Raw genomic sequence first — 20,627 nt, forward strand, 5'->3', positions numbered from 1 at the left:
CATTGCTCTAGCAAACACCCCAAGGGGTTTGTGTGCCTAGTGATATTTTGTGTACAAAGGAGTGGGTTTTCACCATGCTGGGAAGGAGTATTGCCCGGGGAACCATCTGCTTGAAATCCCCCTTCAGTAAGGCATGGTGCTTAACTGTGCTTAACCAGCAGGTGCTTAACTGTGTTGGTGGACAGAAATGGATTGTTGTATTGGAGTATTTAGATAAAGAATGGACTCCTTTGTGTCCAACAAACACAGAAAGATTGCTGGCTGCTTGCATCACTGGGGTTTTGTAATGGCTGCTGTGCAACCCTTTGTCCTTTGGGCTGAAGAAGGTGAGAAAATCACTGACCAGGCGTGGAAAATATGTGGGGGTGAAAACAAGGCTGCCTCTCTGTTGGAACAAATGCTGTGCAGTTCCTGCTGTTGCATTGGCAGTTTTTCAGCATCTTAGATACTCTGCTGTGTAGACGTTGTTAGCCCCAGTGATAGTGAAAATATCTCACAGCTTCGGGTTGGATATTAGGAATAATTTCTTCTCATAAAAAGTGGTCAGGTACTGGAATGGGCTGCCCGGGGAGGTGGTGGAATCGCTGTTCTTGGAGGTGTTCAAGAAACATGGAAATGTAGTACTTAGGGGCGTGGTTAATGGGGAATATGATGGTAGATGGGTGGCTGATCTTAGAGGTCATTTCCAACCTAATGATTCTGTGATTCCCTTGGTGTGGGAAGTCCATAGGCCCTTTGTTGGGTGACAATAAACTCCTTCAAGAAATCAACCAAAGCAGACTCAGAATACTGGGAGAATGCTGTTCAGCCCAGTCATTCCTGCAGGTGCACTCTGAAGCTTTGGTTTTTGCAGGGTGTAGGCAATCTCTACCAGGTCAGGGCCTGGTGCAGGGCCCAGTGCAAGTTAGTGCAACACCCTATGGTTCCTCAGTCTTCATCAGCAGTGGCATTCCGCATGCCCTGCCACTCCTTGGTCCCTCTGTGTTAGGAGAGAGAAAATCATGTTTGTGTGCTGTGCAATGACTTGCATGGCTTTCACCTTAACAAGATCCCTGCTATATCTTTAATGACCTGCATGTAAAATTTATGGCGTGGAAAGCCCCGGCAGCAGAGGCAGCCTTCACACTCAAGCTGCCTTTGGCGGGCAGGGGGGAAGTGAAATCCACTGAGATTTGGGAACTATGAATGATACAGTTATGGCTAGCACCCGGAATATATATGTAGCTTACTTCAAAATAAATATTTGCAGCTCAACTCTAGTATATATGTGGGAGGGGGAGTGCTAGTGTGTCTCGCTATGTCTTAAAATTGGTCCTTTTGAAATTTTTGTCCTGCAGTACTCTTATTGCACAGCATAACTTAGAGCTGAGTGCAACACCTGATGAACATGTCTCCTGCCCCCTCCAGTTTGCTGGCTGCCTGCTCAGGGGGTGTTCCTCAGGAAAGCAGTGGGAGAGAGATATGGCTTTTTACTTGGGAAGAGCAGGAAAGCAAAGTTCCATAGAGTCTTCAGCTCCACAGAGAGCTTGGAAAGACCCAGTGACTAACCAGCTCTTTAGAAAAAATGCTATTTTTTAGTCTCCGAATCATCATAGAATCGTTGGAGTTGGAAGGGACCCTTAAAGGCCATCTAGCCCAACTCCCCTGCAATGTGCAGGGACACCTACACTAGATCAGGTGCTCAGAGCCCCATCCAGCCTGACCTTGAATATATCCAAGGATGGGGCATCCAACGCCTTTCTGGGGAATCTGTTCCAGAGCCTCACCACCCTCACTGTAAAAAACTTTTTCTTTATATTTCCTGTTATTTGCCTGAACATGCTAGAGCTGGCTGTTGTATAGCCTGCATTGATGGATGGGATCATTCATTTTTCCACATTAATTATTGATTTCATTTTCCTAAGCTCTCTGTGGCCCCAGTCCCTCCTCTGCAGCCCAGCCCTTTCCTCTACAGTTTTGTCTTTTTTTCTGGGAATATATTCCTTATGCCAGGATTCTTGCTTGCTGCTTCCTCTGTTTCTGTTGCATTATGCCACTCTGTCCTCTTCCTATTCAATTTTCTGGGGCAGGGCAAAGACTAACAAATCACTTCTTTTTAAGGAAAGATGAGAAATAAATAAATAAATAAGCAGTGGAGAGGGCTGGGAGGCAACCCACTTTTTGCTCTGCCTGCCTGTTCTTTGTGTTTCATTCAGTGAGGAGATGAAACGAGGGTGTGAAACAACTCAGCAGCTCTTCTTTCCTTATACTGGTGAAGCTGCAACTGTGACTGGGTTCTAAGCCCATGCAAACAGCTGTAAAGTGGGATATAAACACTTGTTTGCTAACTTCATACACAGGTTGTAATCTTAGAGCTGTAGTGTGAGGGATGCTTTTTGTGTTCCACCTGCTTTGCAGCTTCACTCTTCATGCTGCAAACCAGAGCTTTGGGGAGATTTGCTAATAAACCAGGTAGGGTGCCCCTCCAACATGGAGTTTTTATGTGATTTATACTTTTCCCATCCTTGGAGATGCTTAAGGCCACGTTAGATGGGGCCCTGGGCAGCCTGGTCTGGTGGGTGGTGACTCTGTCTATGGCTAGGGATGGGGCTGGATTGGCTTTAAGATCTCTTCCAACCTAAACCCTTCTGTGATTAAAACCACCTCCTGGTTTTAGTGGAAGTCCTTTTGTTTTCTTCTGCACTTCCTTGCTTTTGGAAGAGTGCCAACATGGTCATACATCTCTATTTAATCAGGTGAGGGAGTGTCAAGCAGTTCCCCAGTGACAAATCAGGTGTGTTTAACTCCTTGATGCACGTGCCCATAGCAAAACAGTGCTCCTATTGCCTGATGAGGCAAGTCAGCATAAGGAGGAAAAATCACAGCTCCCTTCAACCTGCCAGCCTCATTGTCCTCCTGCACGCAGACTGTTCAGCGGGTGCTCATGTCAGCTCCTGCGTGAGGCTGCGAAACAGTCCGTCTGTATTTGAATGCATCCTGCGCTCTCATCTGCTCTCTCCCCACCTCGCGGAGGTGCTGTGAAGAGCGGCTGAGCTCCGATGCAGCCGCTGTCACCTTTTGCTGGCCCAGCGGTGGGGCTTCCGTCAGGAGCCCGGAGCGGTGCTGGCAGCACTGCCTACGGCTCACCCTGCAGTCAGGCGGGGAGGAACGGCCCTCGTTATTCCCCGAGCATGAGCTGCCCGTGCTGCGTGTGCAACGCGTCGCGCTGAGCCCCAGCCCTCCTTGGCGGGGCCGGAGTACCTGCTGGGCTCCCCACGTCACGGCGCTTGGGCTATAAAGCACAGGCAGCGCATCGCCTCCCGCTCCGGCTCTGTGAGAGCTGCACAAAAGCAGCAAGATGTTCTATTCAGGCGTTCTGACGGAGCCGACGAGGAAAGAAGTGGAGATCCGGGAGGCCGCCTCGCTGCGCCAGCAGAGGAGGATGAAGCAGGCGGTGCAGTTCATTCACAAGGACTCTGCGGACCTCCTTCCCCTGGATGGGCTGAAGAAACTGGGGACTTCCAAGGACACTGTAAGGTTTATCACGTTCCCCGAGAGCAAATGAAGGCATTGAGAAAGTTTTGGGGCAGGGGGAAAGCTTTTTTTCATGCTGTTTTACTGTTAACAGGATGAGTTGCTTGCTTGGGGAAACTGGTATAGGAATGTATGTGAAGGAGAGGGAGTGGGAATGCGATGCTGGGTATCGCCAGGGGCTGCTGTTCGCCAGTAGTGCTTTCAGATGTCTGTGCTGGGAGCTGAGAGCTGTTTAATTTTTGGCATTTACACAAATGTCGGAAATTGGGATGCTGCTTTCCGTACAAAAATCCCCTCAGAAGCAGAGTAAATCAAAATGGCTTCATACCATACATACACATATATTGCTCTGCGGTGTGCAGATGTATGTGCAACACGATCATAAAAGGCTCCGAGAGGTGCAGCAGTACTTATGGATATCAAACTGTCAGACTGCACTTTGACGGCAGCTGATGCACATCTGCTGATTTTTATGAGGAAACTCAGTTCTAGGTTTTAAATATATACGTATGTCGTGATCCCTGTGATCCTGCAGCTGATATACCACATCCTCCATCACGCCCAGGAGCTGCAGAGCTCCTGTGAATACTGATGTGCGCAAACGTTGGAGCTTTTCTTCATGGGAATTGTACTAAAATGTAACAGCAAAAGTTCTAATGTGAGAAGCAAAGTCTAGGAAATAACATCCTACTGCAGAAATCTCCTTTGCTTCTTTAAGTGTTTGCCCTAATTCTTGCAAAATTCTTGCACCTTGCAAGAAACTATATAATTTCTGTAGTAGATATATGTTCATTGAAAAAGATGTATCTTTACTTTTAGTGGATTGATATTATTCCATCACAGCCTTTCTGCTCAGCTGGCTCAATCTCAGCTCTGGGTGAGATGAGCTCAATGAGCATGCTGTTCTCTGTATTGCTGCCTGAAAGTGATTTTTGCCGTCCCAAATGCTCTGCAGTTGCAGGGAGACATAGCTTCTGGCTGGAGGAGGGCTTAAAAGGAGCTATGCCAAGTCACATAGAGCTGCAGTTATCTGTTGGGGAGCTACGCAGTGACTTTCAGACCGTGATAGCATGGTTATTGATGTTATCTGCAGAGTCTGAACAGCTTGTCACAGCTCGTGTGGGGCTGAAACCCAAGGGTTTCTGCCACACCTGGGTGAGGAACACAACAGGTAGCAGGAGGCAGGGGTGCTAAGACATGAGGTCATTGTCCCTGCTGTCCCCAGGGCCAGAGTTGGCCACAGCTCTGCAGTCAACATAGAGCTCCTTGCTGTGGCTGCCAGGGTCCCACCAGTGTCATGGCTTTGTTTTCAGTGCAGAGAGGCACCATTGCTCATGTCAGATGTGGGGCTGAGAGAAGTAGGCCCTTCTTGCTCCTTAAGTGGCCCCAGGGAGGTGCATGGCTCCTGATCCCCTCCATGTCCTTGGAGGGAGTACGGCACAGTGGAGGCACGTGGCCTGTCCCCAGCTCCTCTGGCTGTGCTGTCTCCATCCAGGATGGGATGAGAGCTGAGCTGACATGGGCCACTCCACTGCCAAGCCACCTTGTCTCATGGCCACAGCAGGGGACAGCAGGCACTTGGCTATGGATTGTCCTAGCCACAGTCTCAAGTTCCACAGATGAGGAATCTGCAAAGTGACAGCATCAGCACACACTCGGCCCATTTGCAGCACCAGAGAAGGCATGAGGTCATGCTGGTGCCCTGAGCTTCAGATTACTGCCATGGGTCACATCACAGCAAAGGAATGCTGCCAGCACTGTACGTTGCCAGGATGGCAGCGAGCACAGCCACAGGGATGTTACAGGAGGTGTCATAGAACCATTATGGCTGGACAAGACTACTAAAATGTTCTAGTCCAACCACCAACCCAACACCACTGTTCCCACTAACCCACGTCCCTGAGACACACACGTTTCTTGAACATCTCCTGGGACAGTGACTCCACTACCTCTCTGGGCAGCCTATGCCAGAGCATACCCCTGGAGGAATAGGGGATCCCTGAGGCTGGGGAAGCAGTGATGGAAGCAGTGGTACACACCTTGCTGCTTTGGGAAGTGGTTTTCCATCAGCCTCAACAGGAGAAAGGAGGCAGCATCTCACAGGTGTGGGGATGGATGGGCCTGTCTCTGGGGTGGCTGCGTGCAGTCAGGGCTGGTGATGAGTGCCTGGAAATGCAGAGCTGAGGATGGCTGGCCCTGCATGGGTAGTGGCTGGGGAGAGGACAGGCTGAGGAGAGCCAGGGAAAAAAGGGGGAAGGGAAAGCTGCTTTCCTGGTATCTTTTGTGATTTGTTTTCTTGTCACAGCATGCTGAATTTTTCCTCTCTGCCCTTCCAACTTGTGTAGATTATTTTCTGATTTACAGCCCTTCTGCTTCTTGTCCAAGAGGCAGCGGCACGTTCTGACGCAGGAGGTCTCTCCTTTCCCACGGGGCTCAGCAGAAGCTGTCTGTTTCCTCCTGACTTGAGCAGAAGCAGAGGGCCAGGCATCCCCCAGGGCCAGGCATCCAGATTCCCTTCTGTACAAGGCAGGGCTCTGAGCCCTGGCCATCAGCAGTGACCCACTCTGTCCAATGCAGACATCGCTGACCTAATGTCACCTCCTCTCAGGATGAGCCTTACACTGGCCAGCAGTGGTGACGAAGGCTCTGTGGCCTGCAGTGATCCCTCAGAGATGCACCTCCTGTGCAGATGTGTACCTCTGACTGGTGAGGGGAAGGGGGGGCTGGCATCTCCTGACTTTTGTCTTCACCTGAGCGAGACTGCTGTGACAGGCCTTGTCATTTGTAGGTCCCAAAGCCCAAATAGTGAGATGCTGCAAAAGACACGCACACTGCAAGCTGCAGTGACGTACTTGTTTATAAATTAGAGAGGAACAAAGCTGGACTGAGTTATTTATGGTTTTGACAGACAGCGGTAAATAGGTTCAGCAACACCAGGTGTCTCCGCTCATTTCTTTTGGGTTTCTGCTCTAACTTTTCTGGGGATTGTAGGTGTTTTCAAAGTCTCAAGGATGGAAAGGGAGATATTTTATGAAAAAAATCCTGGTTTGTATTTATATTTTTCTGGGAACTAACCTATATTTTTCTATGTGCATAGTGGCATGTAACACCTTATTCTTTTATAAAGCTCTCAGGAGCTTTGTACGGCATGTAGAAAGGCAGCACCAATAACCTGGATGACTTGGCGCTCTGGTCCTGTGTGCACTGCTGACCTGAGCTAAGGGAGCATGCTGCTGGCTTCCAGATCTGTAACCAAGGAGGTCTTCCCTCCCATAAAGGGGCTGACTGCAGGTTTTCAGCAAAATGCACATTTGCAAACGCACATTTGCATATTATCTGTTCGCCATGTTCATATCCATCACTTGAGTCATCTCTGTGACTAACACCCCTCGCTTTGCTGCACGCAAGTTTCAAGGGAAACACAAGCTAAAGCTAACTAATTAATAGCCTGAGACAGAACGGTGCTGCAGGGAACCTTTTCAATCCCTTCTACGAGATTATTTATGTAGTGGAGCAGAACAAGGCCATATTTGCCCCCACCTTGGAGGCAGCATGCACTGCAGCTTTCAGAAGAACAAGCGTCAACAAAATTGGTGGTGTAACTCAAGTTTGCTGAATGTTGGGTGTTTTCCTTACAGTGATGGATCCCAGATAGGCATCATAAATCTAGGGCTTAAGAAAACCCAACAGTACACCTGTAGGTGAACTTGAAGTAAAAAATGTGTAGGTTGAAGTCAAGGGTAGATGGTAGTCAGAATAGCAATGAGTACAGGGTGACTTTCCAGCGTGCTCTATCAAAGGGCTCTGGCAACATGAGTTAGGCTGGCCATGTCAGAAGAACACCCAGACTGTTCTGAGTGATGGCCATGCAGAAATGTTGGTCAGTTTGAAATACATCTGGTCAGGACAGGGTGTGAGTGGTGATGGGTAGGCTTCCATCCAGTGGGCACTTCATCCAGGTATTTGTCCATTTTATCCTTTATGCAAGATATGCTTTTGAGTGTGCCAGTCAGACACAGCAGTTGCAGCTGGAAATGATGAAGAAATCTCGTGTCAAGTGACATTGTATGCAGAAAAACAATGAAAAGGAGCTTATGTGTCCCAGTAGCTACTGATGTTTTTAATGCGTACCTGTTCTCATCACTCAAGTCCAGCCTGACCACTGGTGCTATGCCAACAGTGGGATCTGAAGCACTAGCGTGCCTGCAGTTATTTTAGGAGATGCCAAGTTGCATTAGACTCCTGTGAGCACTGTTATTTAACATGCTGCCTGAGATATGTTAGAGATGAGGCATTGTGTGAGGGCGCATGCTGGCTAATTTGGAGAACTACAGCACCAGGCTCTCAAAATTATCCTAATCCCATTGAAATTCCTTCAGAACTTGGGGTTTGCCAGTTTAGATGCATCTGCAAATGTCTGTAATATGGGCATATTTAATTTGAATGCAAAAAATTCAAGAATGAGCAAGTAAGAAGGTCTAACGTGGACAAATGAAAATGACAAGGAAAAGAAAGAATAAGGGGGGAGCTCAGCCAGGCGGAGAAGTGAGCAGATAATCAAGCGGAGTCATTTCACCTCCAGCAGTGTGTGTGCATCTATCCATGATGAGCATTAAATATAAAACAGGCATTTGGGAAAGCAGTTGAAGGAGGTACTGAGAGACAGCGTGCTTCTCTCCAAAAAAGAGTAGTTTTCTTTACTCAAAGCCAGATTAGCCAGGGCTGGCACAAAAACAAATGGGTGCAGCCCAGCAGGAATCCACGTAGTCTGGAAATTTGGAAAGTTCCCAGTCATCGTGAGAAGAGACTTTGGGGCAGCCCTGCTGTGAGAATGGGACCCACAGGCCCCAAAGGAGAAAGCATGTAGGTTGGCAGTGCATAGCTTCCCCCTGACTTCACTCTGCTCTTTCTTTGTGTGTCCTTAAAGCAACCACACAACATCCTGCAGAGACGCCTGATGGAGACAAACCTATCAAAGCTGCGAGGCAGCCGGGGCAGCTGGGCCTCAAAGAGTGACACCCCAGCACAGAGCAATAGGCTGAACCAAGCCAAACTGGGGAGCTCCAGGAGCGTGGAGGATGAGGAACTCCTGGTGGTGAGCTGCCAGGTAACGTTCCCCACCCTGCTGCTTCCCCCTCCCCCCCATTTTATTTCTGATAGCCTCACAGCTGGTCTCATGTCCTGGGGCTGATGCCAGTGATCCAGTGGGTCATGTGCATGTGGCAAACCGTGTCCTGAGCCAAGGCTTGGAGAGAACAAGCAAGAGATGGGTTGATGTGAGGAAACCCTGGTGTTCCTGCAGTCTTCCTTCCCTCCTACACATTGTTTCCCATTTCTACTTGCTCTCTGCAGTGTGCTGGGAAGGAGCTGAAGGCCGTGGTGGACACCGGCTCACAGCACAACCTGATGTCAGCTACCTGCCTGGACCGGCTGGGGTAAGGACCTGCTACTGCAGCACCAAATCACAACCTGGTTGTATTTAAATGGCCTTGCAGGGAACTGGGATGGACAGGTACTTGTACAGAACTGATCAGCTTCTGAAAGCACCATTCAGAGCTTTGAATGCACTTGTATTTTTTCAGTGTCCATTTGTGTTTCTTTCCATTTGTGAAAGAACCAGAGTTCTCTCTGGCCTTCTGTGTGCTTGGAAGAAAGTGAAGCTCTTGGGGTCCAGCTCAGCTCTGCAGCACTGCTAAGCATGGGCCTAGCTGCTGGCCACACTCACTTCAGCACTGGTTATAAAGCAGATACATGGCTGTGTGCTCTGAATGAGGTGTCTGGTGCTGCTCCCAGGAACAGACTTCTTCCTGCTGAAGGGAAAGGAAAGGAATATTAGGAACAGACTGATAGCTGTTGGCAGCAAAGCTCCTGCTGATCTCAGAGAGTGGAGACAGGCGTTGGGGAGTTTTGAGCACTTAATTCCCACGCAGTCACTGCTTTTTATCACTAACTTGCAATGACTGTGTAAAAAGCAATTGCACTTGCTGCCTGAGAACTGCTGCACAGCCACAGGCGAAAGACACCTCTCCTGTCAAAACCGTAATTACTTATTTGCAGAATAGCAGCTGGAATGTGGCTGCATTTACTACAAACTGTGAAGCAACTCAGTCTAGTTTATCAATTTAATAGCAGTGTAAGTGGAGAGGTCTTATCTCTGCAGGATACCACATGGGCTGCTCAGTGTGTCCCAGCTGTGTGCTGGTGGTCTGGGATGACCTGCATGGTGCCCATGTTACTTGTGCAGATCCTGCGACATTTTTACAACACTGCTGCCTTTCCCCAGCTTCCTGCTGCTCTCTTGCTGTTTATATTTTGAGGTGGCAGAAGCTGAAGGCAGATTAACCAAGCAGCTTAAAACCAGAGCTTTTTTTGCTAGGCTTTTCTGCCTTTGCTGTGGTGGGCCCTGTGTGACACCAGGCATTGCTCCAGCACGCCTTGCTTCAAGGCAGCCCAATGTGTGCAGCAGTGATAAAACATGAGTCCAACTTAACTCCAGCCCTGAGGCACAGCAGGAAGAGATGTGCTGAGGGCACAGGGGGAACAGAACAAAGCCAGAGGCTGCATGCCTTCCCTGGCGCTGTAGAGAGGCTCAGGGAAATGACTGCCCCCATAAAGACACTCCAATTCACCTGGGACCAGAAGAAGCCAGCTCAGGGTCCAGGAGCTCCCAAACTCCTCCTTGGTGTGCTCCTGGCAGCAATTACAGACAGCCTCTAAGTGAAGAGATGGAAGGGATCCGGACTGTTCTCTTGGCTCTCTCCTGGTCCTAATGCTGTGCTCAGTGGTATAGGTGATCCCAACTTCAGTGCTGGCTTCTCTGCCTCTGAACGGCCAGCAATAAACACAGCCTCTATCTGAGAGAGACATTACTGCCTCCGACCAGTTCTCCATCAGATTCCAGATCAGTTTAAAAGACGAACTAAAGTAATCAGTGTTGTCAGCATAGTTCTTGCGGTGTAGAAAGAAGAAATCTCCAGTCTTGAGATATCCCTGACAGCTCTTGTCTTCTTTTCTTGGGCTGAATTCGATCTGTGTGTTGCAGCCTCCACCGCAGAGAGACAGGTCTACTTTCTGCACATAAGAGTTACCCTGCCCTGGCTGTAAGGCATAGGGACAATGCTGTTAGCTCAGCTGATGGAAGGAAACATGGAGCATCACTTGCTTCCACCAACACTAAATTAGAAGCAATTTTAGATCAGCCACTTCTTAAGTCTTGGAGAAACATGGAAAAAAGATTCCTCAGGTAAAAAAAAAAGAGGCAGAACAGCACAGCAAACCAGCTAAGAGAGCACCTTCTGACAGCAGGCTGCAAATAGGAACAAGCTGAGAGCACTCCACGACTGAGTACCCTTCAAATGCAGTTTGCTGCTTCCCAGAGGGGCTGACCCATGACTGTTTCATGTCAGAAGTGTTTTCACCATGCAGGTTAAGGGAACGCCTGGAAGTAATCCCCAGTGAGGAGGAGGAGATCTCGTTGCCACGCAGCGAGAGGGTGATCGGCCGCATCGACCGCCTGGTGCTGGCAGTGGGAGCGCTCCGTGTGGAGTGCGCAGCATTCGTTGTGGGTGAGTGCCGTGTCGGGTATGGGCCCTGCTGGGTTACCTCAGGGAAAGAGTGAAGCTCTGGGAACGCAGCACAGTTCAAGCAGAATTGAATTGCTTCCCTTCAGAGTAATTCAGTCCACTTCTAGAGCGGGTCTTAAGAAGGCAGCCATCAGGGAAAGATGGAGATACCAGGGGAGATGGTTCTGACTGTATAAATATGAATGTTCCTATTTTTCAGAAGACAGTGAGAAGCCCTTCTCCTTTGGCCTGCAGACACTGAAGTCTTTGAAGGTAAAGGTTTTCCTGCAGGGCTTTTGCCCATGCTGGAGACCACTGAATTGTGACTTTCCCTCTTACATTAGGGTGTTTGTTATTTGCAGTGTGTCATAAACCTGGAGAAGCACCATCTTGTTCTGGGCAAGACGGAGAGGGAAGAAATCCCATTTGTGGACAGTGTTGGCGCTGGGGCAGGAGAGAAGTAAGTGTGCTGGGGAGTAGGGCTGTGGGAGCAGGGGTCCTTGCTGCAGGAAGCAGGGCTGCCCAGAATCCCGTCCAACCCGACCTTGAGCATCTCCAGAGACGGGGTACTCAAAGCCTCTCTGGGCAGCCATGCCAGCATCTCACTGCCCTCTGAGTAAAGTACTCCTTTCTAACATTCAACCTGAATCTCCCTTCTTTTAGTTTAAAGTCATTCCCCCTTGTCCTATCACTATCAGACTGTGTAAAACATCAGTTCCCCTTCTGCTCGTAAGCTCCCTTCAAGTACTGGAAGGACAGAATGAGGTCTCCCCAGAGCCTTCTCTTTTCACTTCCTCTTCTCTAGCAGAGCCCATGGGTTTTTCAGCAGCATTTTCCAGTTTCTGCTGCTCCAGTAACTATTGCACGGTAAAGGAGCTGTCTGCAAAAACATGCATAAGGAAGTGCCTCTGAGCATGTACTGAGGTCATTAGGAGGACTCCTTGAGTGCTGCTTTGAGAGCGTTCCCAAACAAACATTTTTCTGGAAAATATTTACAAAGCACAGCAAACAAACCCAGGTGGCTATTCTACAAAAGTAGGAGAGACCTTGCCTGGAGGTAGTGGCATTGCCTCTTCTTCTCACTTTGCTCCTGGCTGCTGTAGCTTCAGTTTTCTGTCCCTCCAGGAACATGAATCTGTGCTGCCCACCCTGTGGGTGACTACTCTGATGTGCCCTGGTCTGGCTATGGTGCACAACGTGGGCTGCTTCCCCATCTCCTTTGAAATACAAATGAGAGAGGATTCCAGCAGTTCTGTCGCAACTGCAGCTATGAATTATTATTTCTTGCTGCTGCATTCAAGGCAATTTTTTTTTCTCATGCAAAAACAGATTATATTAAGTATATTTTCCTTCCTATTTCAGCACTTTGGAAGCATAGAGAAAAATGGAAATGCCATCCCCACATGAGAGCTCAACATCAAAGAAATTCTCTGCAGCTGTTCCAAACGAAACAGCAATGCGCTGCTTGAAAATATTTATATGAGGCTACGGCTTGAGTATAGCTAAATGAAACCTGTTCAGTAGCCAGTACCTTAGAGATATTGTCATGTTTATCTTTGGGTTTTGAGAAACAAATGTGTGCTTATTTTCTGGACTTTTCTATAGTGCTCTCTTTATTACAAACAGTTGGGAAAACCTTAGAATTTCTTCTGATGAGAAAAATAATTTTTATAGTGGCCTCATATGAGTAATTGTACTTAGCTGTGATTAGAGGCTATCAGAATTAAATTTTTATTAATGATTTTTCCAGAGGCTAAGCATTTATATTCGCTTAATTGATACTGTCACATTGAAAGGGCCATTACCAAGAGGTTACTCATAGTACAGTAACAATGCTAATGCCATCTATGAATTATAGTACATCCTGTTAGCCGTGGCATTGCTGCTGTGTAACTGGGGACACAACTGCTGGCTTGATGAGAAGGAGCAATCACTAAATTACCCTTGGGTAAGGCTTCTGCAGGTCTGCATTGTTGCAGCACAGAAGTGCTGCTTGGAAGGGCTCGGGGTATGCTATGCAGCTACCTGCATGCATGGGATGAGCTCAGAGCATCTTCCAGTACCTGCTGCATGGCTGTCCCCTCCACTGGGAAAGTCCCTAAAGGGCTTGTGGCTGCCTTCCCAGTGGGAGTAAGCAGGGAAATTAATCATTGCACTGTGCCCCAAAGAAACAAACGAGCACAAAATCATATCCATGGAGGTGTCCAAGAACAGGGTAGATGTCATACTGAGTGGCATGGGTTGGTGGGCATGATGGGGATGGGTTGATGGTTGGACTAGATGATCTTAGTGGTCCTTTCCAACCTTAATGATTCTGTGATTATATGGAAGAGAGCAGATGAAGTGCCTCACAGATCCAGTGATGAATCATGTCTCTGCTGGCTCTCCCAGCCTGTAAAACATCAGCACCCTGGCTCAGCGCTTCTTTGTGTTTGGGGCTCCAGTTGTACTTCAGTGTTGCTGACAGGAATGCCACAGTTTTATACCTATTTACAAATCACCTGGGATTCTACAACAGTAACCTTGACTTCCCTCAGGGCAAGTGGGAATTACTGTGGGACAAGTACTCCATTTGGCACTGCAAGGTTGGTTGCTACTTCATGGCTGCTTGCTTGGAAACCAGAACAAATGTAGCGTACTGCTTGGAGGAGCTTGACCTACTGCAAAAGCAGCTTTCTAGATTTTAAAAAGCTAATGGGAATTAACGACAGCCATCTGCTGAAGGGGCATCTTTAAAATGCAGTGATACCCTTGTGAAGTTCTGCACCCACTCATGCGGGATGGTGAGCCCACTGCAGGCAGATCTGCACTGGCTGTGTGCTGTGACAGTGGGAGGGCAGCTTCTGCAGCACTGTCCCTCTGGCCAGTCCTAGCTGTGCCCCATGGCACATCCCAAGCCTGTGGTAGCATTGCAGCTGGAGCTTCACCTGCTGCAGTGGGCTCAAACCTATTTTCAATATTGAGTATTACTACCAAATCCAGAGTATCTGAATTTTGAGCTATTTTCTATTTTGGTGGTAAGTTTCAGTGCTTTCTCTACATACAGTATTTTATATAACACAGCTCTATGTACATATATATATGGTTGAGCTGCCCAGGGCAGTCCCATCAATGTGCTGCAGAGAGACTTCACTAAATATGAAATATATTTGATTATTTTATATGCTATGAGTTTGGTATTTTGGTACTTCTTTCTGTGCTTATTACTGTGCTAAATGTCAAATTAAATCTAAATAAAGTTTAATTGTTATTGCTGTTTATTTGCTTGTACCCTGGATACAGCAATTATTTGCTTTCACTGCACTTATCTACTGAGAATAGAGTTCATTTAAATCTTTTCCTGATGGGGTTCTGTGGTGCTTTTGTGATTGTTGGGAATTGATTGGAGACCAGCAGTACAAAATGAGCGGGTGAAATGGCACACGGCATGTTCATGGTGAAGCAGGAGCATTTGGAGGTACAGCCTTTTGCTAAAAGGCGTCTCCTTCCCAGGGAATGTGTGAAATACAGCAGGTGCTGGTATGCAGAAGGCTTCTGCTGTGTTTGTCTGCTTTTGGGGGCAATACAAGCCACTTTAGGCATGGTAAGGTGGTGATGGGTCAGTGGTTGGACTAGATTATCTCACTGGTCTTTTCCAGCCTTAATGATTCTGTGATTTTATGCCTTGGTGCTGCCATGGCATGTCCTTCCCGTCACAGTGGGATCACTGTGGACACTACCGGAGCAACTCTGCAGCAGTGCTATTCGCACGCGTTTTGTTCCATGATGGGTTCCACCAACAGCTTTCTTTAGCCCCTCCCAGGAGAACAGATGATGAGAGGAGACCCGCTGGGGCATTTCTCCACAGCTAACTGAGGCACAATCTGTTCTATAATAGTGCTCTAGGGATGTCCTTCTGATGGGCTTCTCTAGTACTTTTTTGCTGATGATACTATGATGATTAATGTGTTGTGGAAAAAAAAGGTGATTTATGTGTCTCAGAAGCAAATAACCAGATGACTTATTTCCATACAAATGTGTTTTAGAGCCATTGCTTGATTTGTTTTATGGGGCAAGCGTCAGTGGAGGTCTGCACTGCTTTATCACCTGCTTGCTTAAGAGCTGAGAGTGGTACTGGGTTTCCATCAGGTGAAGGCTACCCTTTCTCATAAGCTGAGCATTAAGCGCACACTTCTGTCATGCTGTGAGCTGCTCTCCAGCCTGAGGATGAACCGGTGCCAACGGCCCTCTCTTTGCACCAGACCTGCACACAGAGTCCTAACCATTGAACTGAACGTCACCAAAACTCACCCAGTTCCTGTGGAAGAGCATTGCAGGGGCTGCACCAGGCTTGCCTGGGGTACACCCATATCTTACTCAAGCATGAAAGGCTCCACTTGACTTCACTTTCAGGTATTTTGCACATTGCTGTTCTGCTTTTCAACAGATACGCACCTTCCCCTCAAACCAGGTTTCCTGATTCTCTGGCAGTAACCAAGTGTGTCACCATGTGCTGATCTCTTCCTCTCCTGTTAACAACCACATTGCAGATGGAAAATTAAGACTCCTAGAGACAGCGCTGCCGGTATCAGTGACATTTCATTAGAAATGCTATAGCTGAATAGGCCATTGATTTATTGATTTTGCTACTGGAGTGGTGCTGCCACTTCCTCAGGATGTTCTCAAAGTGGGAGGGAAGGCAGTCAAGAGCTTAAAAATACCAGGGGCTCACAAATAACGGGATGTCACACCAGGAGAACCACTTGGGGAACACAAGAGGAGCTGGCAGTGGCACCCATGGCCTGCAACTTCCACCTCGTATCCCAGGTCTTCCCAATTGCAGAGTGCCTTCATGGCAATGCAGGCCAAGGCAATGTGGAAGCAGACTGCTTAAATGGCAATATGGAGAATTATGTTCTGAAAGAGAAAAAAAAAAGCATATTTTTGTACGTGTTACTACAAACCTCAGTGCTTTGTTCCTCCACAAACAGCTCAGATGGAGAGTTATCAGCACTCCGTCACTGCAAAACACACTGATTCACGAGGAGCACGTGAGAGCTCCAAGGGCAGACAGTTCTGTGTGAGTAACTGGGCCACAGTGGGCGGCTTTAGCTATTAATTAGAAAAGAAAAAATGTTCTTGGGAATGACTCATTGCTCTTCCCTACATCCAAAGGGTGTACCTGAGCAGAGTATGAAGTTCAGCATAAGCACAGTGAGCCCATCGACCTGCTTTTATTCAGTCCAGCAGAGATCTGGATGCAGGGAAAGATCAGGGTCTTGTTGGTCCCTGTGCAGGTTACAGAGGAAGTGAGAAGGCCCTAAAGTGGGCACAGCATGGCTCAGAACTGGTGTTGAAGGGACATTGGGCAGTAGTGGTGTGAGGGGCTGGGAATACAGTTCAGCAGGGCACTGTACCCCATGTGTTGTCCTGGTCTGAGGGCTCAAAGAGGAAATTTGTAGATTTTAAACTCTTTACTCACAGAGTATTTCTCTACTGAAAGTATTATGATGCCTCCTCGTTCAGGCTTCAGTGACATTTCAGGCTCATAGAAGGCAAAAATAGGACTTTGTTCCTCCCAGAGGAGATGGCCATGTAGTTCTAAAAGCAAATTATATATGGGGGTTGATCAACTTGGCATTTACAGCTTAGCATTTTCCTAGATAAAAATTTTTTCCATTCGAGATCACGTCGTGTTCTGCCCACTGCTTCGTGTGGTATTACAATCATGAGCCACCTTCCGGAAACCTGCTCAGTGCCTTCCAATTAATAAGGAGAGAAGATCCTGTGTAGGGGATTGCTCCAGTCAGGTCTCCAATAGACATCATATAAACAGAATTGACTCACTCTCCAGGCTGACGAGTTAAAATTAGGGTGTTGTGGATAGAGGAAAAGGCAGACAGAAGAGCAGAATGAAGGAGGCTTGAGCAGAAAAAGCTGTGTGCAAAATAATCCATCTGAAAACACAGTCAGTAATTAGCCCTGCCCTCTGCTCCTCTGTGAGCACAATGCTGCCTGTCTGAAACACCAGCTTTACTTGGGTGGGTGTAGAAGCCACATCACTCAGTCTGGAAAAAGCTCCAAATTTTGATCTTTTCCTTGAAGCTGCAGAGCTGCTTTCTGCTCCTGATGTAAGGGACCTTTGGTGGGTGCTCTCAGCTGGCAGAGGACGTCCAGAAGCACATGATGTACTGTGTTCTCTGCAGACTGCTAATGATGTTTGATTAATATTTCATTATCAGTGTGAGCAATCTTTGGGCTCTCTCTGTGTCTGTCTTACTTAGCGTTGTCTTTTCTTAGTTAAGTGGCAGCTCCTGCAGACAGTGATCTAATTGTTCCTCAGCACCTGCTTGAAGTTGGACATTGTGTAATTTGCAGCACACGTGATTTGTCCTTTGAGGCTCAGATCAAATAGAACAGCATAGCAGATTAACCAGTAACTGAATTAAGTGAAAGGTAATGTGCAGGCTACTGCTGAGCTCACAGAGATGCTTGGGCCAGACAACACTGAATAATGCAGCGGTCCAAAGTACATGTGCTGCAGTGACCAAGTGGCACAGGGGGCTGCCTGTCAGCTTGGGCACCCTGAGCTAACATCATACGGGCTGCTTTCTAAGCACTTAGCCACAGTAGCCAGGGCATAATGAGCTTGGCCACTGCTGGTGGAGAACGTGCCCAGGAGAGGCAATGTGCTGTCATAAAAGGGCCTTCCAGTGCTCTCCGATGTGGTGCAGGAAACACCTTGTACATAGCTGAGAGAGGTGAGGACAGCTTTGCACTGGGTTTATGCAAGGCTTTCGGGTTACACAAGGGATGCTCTAAGGGCTGCAGCGTGTGGAGGGCCTGGCTCACTGCTGCAGCTGCAAAGCCCCTTCATCTCATTATAGAACTGTGCTGGACTTGCAGACAGGAAATCTCAGCTCATTTCCTCTGCTGCCAACCAGATTCAATGCCCTGAACTCACCTGTATGCTCCCCATTTCCCGTTCCATGAGTGTCAGCTCCCTAGGCTACAGCCTGCAGAGCCCGTGGCCTGACTCACCTCTGTTTGGCTCTTTGGGCTTCTGCTGTGCTCACCAAGGCCTCATTGCTAGGGACAATCAGGAGGTGTGCAGCTTTTGGGATGATGCTCGCCCCTAACAAAAATAGACTTTCCTCTCTGCTATAATCAATCCCAGCAAGTCATTGCCTTCCAGTATATGAAATCAGGAGTTCCTTGAAGTTCTGTTATATCTTAATTCACTTCAGCACAGATGAAGAAATAAGCACACTGTACCCAGCACCAATGAAAACAAATGCAGACCCTGGAGCAAAACCAGAAGTCATTCCCAATTACCTTACTGAATAGCAGTGCACAGTGTAAAGCAGCAAACTAAACCCAGTTGTGCTCTCCGTGTTTGGGTGGTAGGGAGCTTCAGTGTTTTGTACTCTGACAATCAGAACACCACTATTTCAAACAGAAATTTTTTTCCTTGTAAAACACTTCTTGTTAATTAGAAGGAGAGGCACCAACTGGGGTTGGAAGTCACTCTCTGGCAGGGCTGTCAGATGTAATGAAGCAGCCAGGGAAGCTGGTAGGGAGCTGCTTTGCAGAGTGTTGTCATGGGAACGATGCAACTAGGGCACCTCGTCTTCTACACGAGCTCTGGCAATGTGGTGGCACAAAATCAATGCTGTTCAGCAGCAGCAGGAGGGCCAGCCATCAGGTTTTCCCTAGCTGAGATCTGATCTGAATGAAATCCAAAAGGCATAGTCTCTATTTGTGTAAAAATGGTGTCACTCCTTTTGAGCTGAATGAAGGCAGAATTTGCATCAACTGAGTGAGCACCTAGACATGGACCTGAGAGGCTGATATTAAAAATATTTGGTGGAAGCACAACCTCATCTAAGAACCCTCTGACTTGGATGATTTCTCTTGTTTTTCACTGTTTCTGCACATTTTAACAGCCTGTTAATTTGGCATCCATAATGATTAGCAGCAGAAGGCAAAGAGTGTAGACCAATGTGTACGTCACCCCTCTGTGCAAGTTAAGAATACGAAATGCTGCCACAGTGCCAATATTTGTGGTCTTCTGAAGGATCTTTGCATAATGCTCCCTTGAATGCAACTTACCACTCCTGTGCAGGACCACATAAGTGGAGTTATTAGAAACTTCTTTATGGATGTAGAAAATACCTTATGTGATGTTGTAGTTGCTGGGGATAGACAATGGTTAAGAGCAGTTACTTGGGAGAGGAAGAATGCAGAGATTCCTGCTCTTACAGTTATATATATTGATATATGTATAAATAAACAAACAATATCATTAATGCTGCACCACAGAGACCACTGAAATAGAATCAAATGTAAAAGGCATGACCAGATCTGAGAAAAGCTGAAAATCCTAGCTGAAAAAAGGGTAAAAAAGCCAAATGCAACTCATCGCTTCCGAGTTTTCAATTTACTTGCCCAGGTCTGCTGACAAAGTAAAGACTTCCTAATTAAAGCAGGCATCTGTAGAGTGACTGCATTTCTGCTGCTGGCCTGGTCCAGCAAGATGCTGAGTGTATGCTCCTCATTTCCTATTGACACTGAAGTGTGAATGAGGGGCCACATCCATCCAGGACTCGCTTGATGTGTGCACTGGAAAACTGACCAAAATAGCAGGCAAAGGAAGAAAATGGAGCCAACATGTGAAAGGCCTCCCTGGTTAAGTGTTGAGGTTATTAAAGCCCCTCTATTCAGCAACAAGTTTGAAAAAAGCTATGACAGTTACTACAAAGAAGTCTGTAACTGTGTTGCCTCTTTAGCCTTACATTATCTCTAATATATTTCTCACTGGCTGTGGTGTTTCTATGCACACTGTGCAGAAACGCAGGATTAAATAAACAAATGCAGTAGCTGTTCTTCATGCTGCGATGGCTGAAGTCAGGATTGTGGATTTAAAGACTGTGGTTTATCAGCTGAAGCCCCTTCTCATCCACATGTCGCTACTCCTTGTCTTTGCAGTATCTCCTTTGGTGAACGAAGGCCCACACACCAGTAACTACATTGATAAGAACATGACATGTGTCACTAATTGAAATTATACACATAACACTGCATTCTCCCCATGTGAGCAACATGGGGAGTCAGCTGCTGCTAATAAAATGTTTTTGTGTGCCCAAAGACAGGCTGACCTTGTTTTAATAGAGAAGGACCTTGAACTCCTACAGCCCACAGAAAAGTCAAGTGGATTCACTGAAACAGAAAGATAAAGTAAATGCAGAGCTCTTTCAGCACTTCCGTCCATTTGCTTTATATCATAGATATCAATTCAAATATAGAAATGTAGAGTTAAACACAATTTGCCCAATATGCATATATTTATGTCATGAAAGGTTTAACATAACTTCTACCAGCAGATTGCAAAATAATGCCTCCATTATGAAAGGAAGCCACCAGCCATTACGTTGCATTACTGTAATGTAATGGGTCTATGAGATGAGCTGTATTTAGAAAGCTTGCTTTTATTGCAAACCTTCTGCCCTGTTCACCCACCAGCATCGATTTCTCTTTCCATTCTGCAGAGACAACGACCATTAGAGCAGAATA

General features: G+C 47.3%; 1 protein-coding gene across 2 annotated transcripts; it reads left to right on the top strand.

Annotated features, from left to right (window-relative positions):
* Nucleotides 1–2,825: 2,825 nt before the first annotated feature.
* Nucleotides 2,826–14,335, top strand: NRIP3 (nuclear receptor interacting protein 3). Of its 2 annotated transcripts, none has more exons than XM_085224169.1 (7): nt 2,826–3,511; nt 8,441–8,620; nt 8,866–8,948; nt 10,939–11,078; nt 11,299–11,348; nt 11,438–11,535; nt 12,438–14,335. In XM_085224169.1, exons 1-7 carry the CDS (start codon nt 3,338–3,340, stop codon nt 12,451–12,453), a joined length of 741 nt encoding a protein of 246 aa, XP_085080295.1. In that variant the 5' UTR covers nt 2,826–3,337; the 3' UTR covers nt 12,454–14,335. The 2 variants fall into 2 exon arrangements, with proteins under 2 accessions (XP_085080295.1, XP_003206275.2); XM_003206227.4 differs by having other exon boundaries at nt 2,832–3,511; nt 11,296–11,348.
* The last annotated feature ends 6,292 nt before the right edge of the window (nt 14,336–20,627 follow it).

Source organism: Meleagris gallopavo, chromosome 5 (genome assembly GCF_905368555.1).
Source record: "Meleagris gallopavo chromosome 5, MGAL_WU_HG_1.1, whole genome shotgun sequence".
NCBI classification, from domain to species: domain Eukaryota; kingdom Metazoa; phylum Chordata; class Aves; order Galliformes; family Phasianidae; genus Meleagris; species Meleagris gallopavo.

Bases quoted from the DNA above. Each gene is read 5' to 3' on its own strand.
- NRIP3 (XM_003206227.4), top strand. From the start codon at position 3,338: ATGTTCTATTCAGGCGTTCTGACGGAGCCGACGAGGAAAGAAGTGGAG. The intron at 3,512-8,440 runs GTAAGGTTTATC...GTGTCCTTAAAG, and splicing joins TGGGGACTTCCAAGGACACT to CAACCACACAACATCCTGCA. The intron at 8,949-10,938 runs GTAAGGACCTGC...TTCACCATGCAG, and splicing joins ACCTGCCTGGACCGGCTGGG to GTTAAGGGAACGCCTGGAAG.